At 44.4% G+C, this 3,997-nt stretch overlaps 1 protein-coding gene across 1 annotated transcript; it reads left to right on the forward strand.

The window, feature by feature from the left end:
• Window positions 1-269: 269 nt before the first annotated feature.
• Window positions 270-3,777, forward strand: LOC121937742 (peroxisome assembly factor 2-like; the record flags this gene model as incomplete). The annotated part of the gene is made up of 7 exons (XM_042481061.1): window positions 270-430; window positions 534-649; window positions 741-846; window positions 1,134-1,336; window positions 2,112-2,298; window positions 2,721-2,797; window positions 3,660-3,777. Coding segments are annotated over exons 1-7 (810 nt in total), but the record flags the coding sequence as incomplete, so codon positions are not given.
• Window positions 3,778-3,997: the final 220 nt, after the last annotated feature.

Consider the following 3,997-nt stretch of genomic DNA (forward strand, 5'->3'; position numbering starts at 1 on the left):
CAAAAGAATAACTGAGCCAAAATCAGCAACAAATATGGGCGAGAAAATTACCAAAAAACTATATAAAAAAACAAAAGAAAAAAAGTTAAAAAACAAATCAAATAAAGGAGATGACCTGGAAAACATTTAAAAATTATTATAATTCTGTAAAATAATTTTAAAATATGTAATTATGATTATAGGCGGTTTTAGGTTTTTCATGTTTTTAAAAATAATTTTGTGGAACATTTCTCATGAAGTCGTTTTTTCTCTGCGTGTCTGAAAGAAATCGGTCCGCTCAGTGATTCAGCGTGTGTGACCTTTGACCTCCGTCAGGTGTCCCGTGCTGTTCTTCAGAGTGCAGAGCGTCTGTCCGTCTGCAGGGACGCAAGAAGAAGAAGGAGGAGGCGGAGCTTACCTGGCTGACAGACGGCACACCTCTCTCTACATGGTAACCTTTGCCCTCTGACCTTTGACCTGTGTCTGTGTGTGTCTCTGACAGCTGTGTATGTGTGTGTGTGTGTGTGTGTGTGTGTGTGTGTGTCCGTCCTCAGGGAGCGTCCACCAGCAGCTCTGTCCCCTGTCTCAGTGTGGACGGAGCGTCTCCTGCTGGTGTCTTTCAGACCGTGGAGCTGCTCAGCAGCATCATCCTGCCTCACCTGCAGCACAGGTAACTCTCAGACTGAGGCGTGCTGGGACGTGTGGTCATGTGACACGTGTGGTCATGTGATGTGTGATGTCACTGCCGTGTGTGTTTGCAGCAGCTCGCTGTCCGGCTGCACCGTCCTCCTCCACGGCCGCGCAGGAAGCGGCAAAGTGACGGCGGTCAGAGCGGCGACCCGACGACTCAACCTGCATCTGCTCAAGGTACGACCGCCACGTCGTCTTCTTCGTCTTCGCCCTTTTCATCTTCTTTATCCAAAAAAAAAAAACGGTTTTTAAAATCGTGTCATAAAAAATCACAACACGTACGAAAATCCATTTTTTCATGTTTTGTTTTCTTGCAAAAGTAAAAAAATTTAAATATAATTTTTTTATAAAATGAGAAGAAACTTTAAAACCCTGAGAGAGAGAGCACTGTGACATCACTTCCTGTTGTTACCCGTGTGCGGGTGGACTGTGTGACATCACTTCCTGTTGTTACCTGTGTGCAGGTGGACTGTGTGTGTGTGTGTGCTGACACGCCTGCAGCCTCGGAGGTGAAGCTGAGCGCGGCGTTCCAGCGGGCCGCCGCCCTGCAGCCCTGCGTCCTGCTGCTCAGGAACCTGCAGCTCCTGCTCGCCGCTGGAGGAGGCGCGGAGGAGGACGGCCGAGTCCAGGCGGCGCTCTGCCAGCTGCTCCACAGCGCCCCCCGCAGGTCAGTGACCTCCAGCCTTCACACCGCCACAGGAGACGGAAACGCCGTGTTTCCACCTGATGAGGTCATTGTGACCATATTTGGCATACGGAGGAAATACATGCTATGAATTCAGTTTTTAATATTTTCTTTATTGAAACACACAATGGCATCATGACAAAAGCCTGGCATTTTTAGGGTTAAAATTCTGAATATTAATGAGTATTTGATATTTACGATCAGGACTGAAAGTATAAAAACATACTCATGTATAATATTTTTCAAAGCTTTATTATGAAAAGTGCATTTTGTGCACGGAGCGATATGATGCCTTTAATATTAACGCGCCCTAAAGGGTTAATAATCACGTTGTTGCCGTCACGAACTCCGTCTGAAGTCAGTGCAAATTTCATGGGTATTTTTAACCCTTTGAAGCCTAATGCGACAACACTTTTTTTTGTGCCTTTCACATGTCTTTAACCCTTTGAGCTCTGGGCAAATTAGTGCTTTTACAGTGAAAATCGTGGTAAGAAAATGTTCCACAAATTCCCAAAAAGTTTACTTGATTTAAAAGTTTTTTTTGAAAAGGAAATAAAAAAACAACATAAAATATATTTAAAATGGTCATAATTATATATTTTAAATTCTGTAAAAGAATTATTCTCATTTAATTTTAATTTTATTTAACTTTTAGGTAATTTTCTGTAGCGGTAAACAAATTTCGGATGAGGTTTAGAAACCTCTTCAGTGTGCTCATGCCTCAAAGGGTTAATGAGGTTGAACGTCTGTCCTTCAGTGTGGCGGTGGTGGCGACGGTCTGCAGGCCTCGGCAGCTGTCCGCAGGCGTCGTGGCGGCGTTCGTCCACCAGGTGGCGCTGGAGAGTCCCACGGAGGAGCAGCGGCGCTCCATGCTGGTCAGCCTGAGCCGAGACCTCCAGCTGGGGAGGGACGTCAACCTGGAGAGACTCTCCAAACTCACCGCGGTACGGCACCGTCACCAGTCAGGACCAGGACCAGTACAGACCAGCACAGACCAGTACAGGCCAATACAGACCAGTACACACCAGTACAGACCAGTACTGACCAGAGCAGGCCAGTACAGGCCAGTACAGGCCAGTACAGTAGACCAGAGCAGGCCAGTACAGGCCAGTACAGGCCAGTACAGACCAGCACAGACCAGTACAGGCCAGTACAGACTGATAAACACAAAGGAAGATCAAAAACATACAGAAGCTTTAAAACTGTGAAATGAAAAAATAGAATATAAAGAACACAACGTGTATGAAGTAGAAAAAAAAAAAAACGAAATGTTTTCTTCCAAAAATTGTAAAAAACAATGATTTCTCCTCCTCCTCCTGCTGCTCCCTCTCCTGCTCCTCCTCCTCCTCCTCCTGCTCCTCCTCAGGGCCTGGTTTTGGGGGACCTGAGGGCTCTGCTGGTGGAGGCGGGTCGAGCTGCCTGCAGGAGGCTGATTCAGAGCTGGTGAGGCTGAAGCTGAAAATCAAATGTGGCTGAATTCTGCCGAACAGCTGTTTCTGTTCTGCGTCTGCGTTTGTTCGGTTCGGCACGATTCAAACGCTGATTGAAAACCTGGAAAAGTCATGGAATGTACAAAAGGCAATTTTCTAGGCCTCGTGAAATTTTGGAAAACTAATTTTACGAATTAGTCTGACAGAGCTGTACGTGGATAAGGATTGTCGTAAATTTGAAAATCCAAAGATAATTTCTATTTTTACAGTTTCTGACTGAAATTGTGTCATTTTGGTAATTTTTAATGAAAAAATCTAACTTTCTAACTTTCTTCATGAAAAATTGTCAACAATTTTAAAGATAAAAAATTGCTATTTTTTTCTATACAAATGACAATAAAAAAAGATAAACAGATAACCATTTTTTCCTTTAGAACTCACCAAAAATGTTCATCTTATATAAATATCACCCAAACAGAAAAGCCAAATTTTAAGAAAGAAGGCATCGTTCTTAACAAACAATAAATCAGTAAAACAAATATGAAACACAGCCATGAAATGTTGTTTGTCCTAAAGCCTAAAAAATGATTTGTCATGCCCCCCCCTTTCTGACCCCCCCCCATAAATAACAAACAGTCCCTCGGCTGTATTTAAATATTCACTTCTTATCCTGCTCTGATCGCATTGTTTTTTGAATATTACGTATATGATGAGTTGTTTGGTCTCGAACATTTGAGTCCTGCAGATGAATCCGTCCAAATGTCAGTGAATCTGATCAGAGCACAAACTGGTTTTAGAAATGTGGATTTTACAGACGGTGAGAACTGATTTATCTCCTCACGTTCTGACCAGCGTTTTAATATCTGTGCGTGCAGCGGCGGCCGGCGGCAGGAGGACCTGTGCTCCAGCGGCGTGACCATCCTGAACCAGGACTTCAGCTCCGCCCTGGAGGCCCTGCAGGACGCCCAGTCCACGGCCATCGGAGCCCCCAAGGTGATGAAGCCTCTAAAACTGCTGAGACTGTCTGTGGGCTCGTTGTGCAGATCTTCTGCCCTCTAGTGACCCAAACATGTACTTACTGCATCATTAACCCTTTAGTGTCTGTTTGTCTCATTTTAGTCTCTTTTCTTCTTCCTGTTGTGATAACTGTGTGTGTGTTGATGCATGTGTCCTAAATGTAGTCCAGATTGTGTATTTGAGTGTAATCAGTGAA

This window comes from Plectropomus leopardus, unplaced genomic scaffold, assembly GCF_008729295.1.
Source record: "Plectropomus leopardus isolate mb unplaced genomic scaffold, YSFRI_Pleo_2.0 unplaced_scaffold27322, whole genome shotgun sequence".
Classification (NCBI taxonomy): domain Eukaryota; kingdom Metazoa; phylum Chordata; class Actinopteri; order Perciformes; family Serranidae; genus Plectropomus; species Plectropomus leopardus.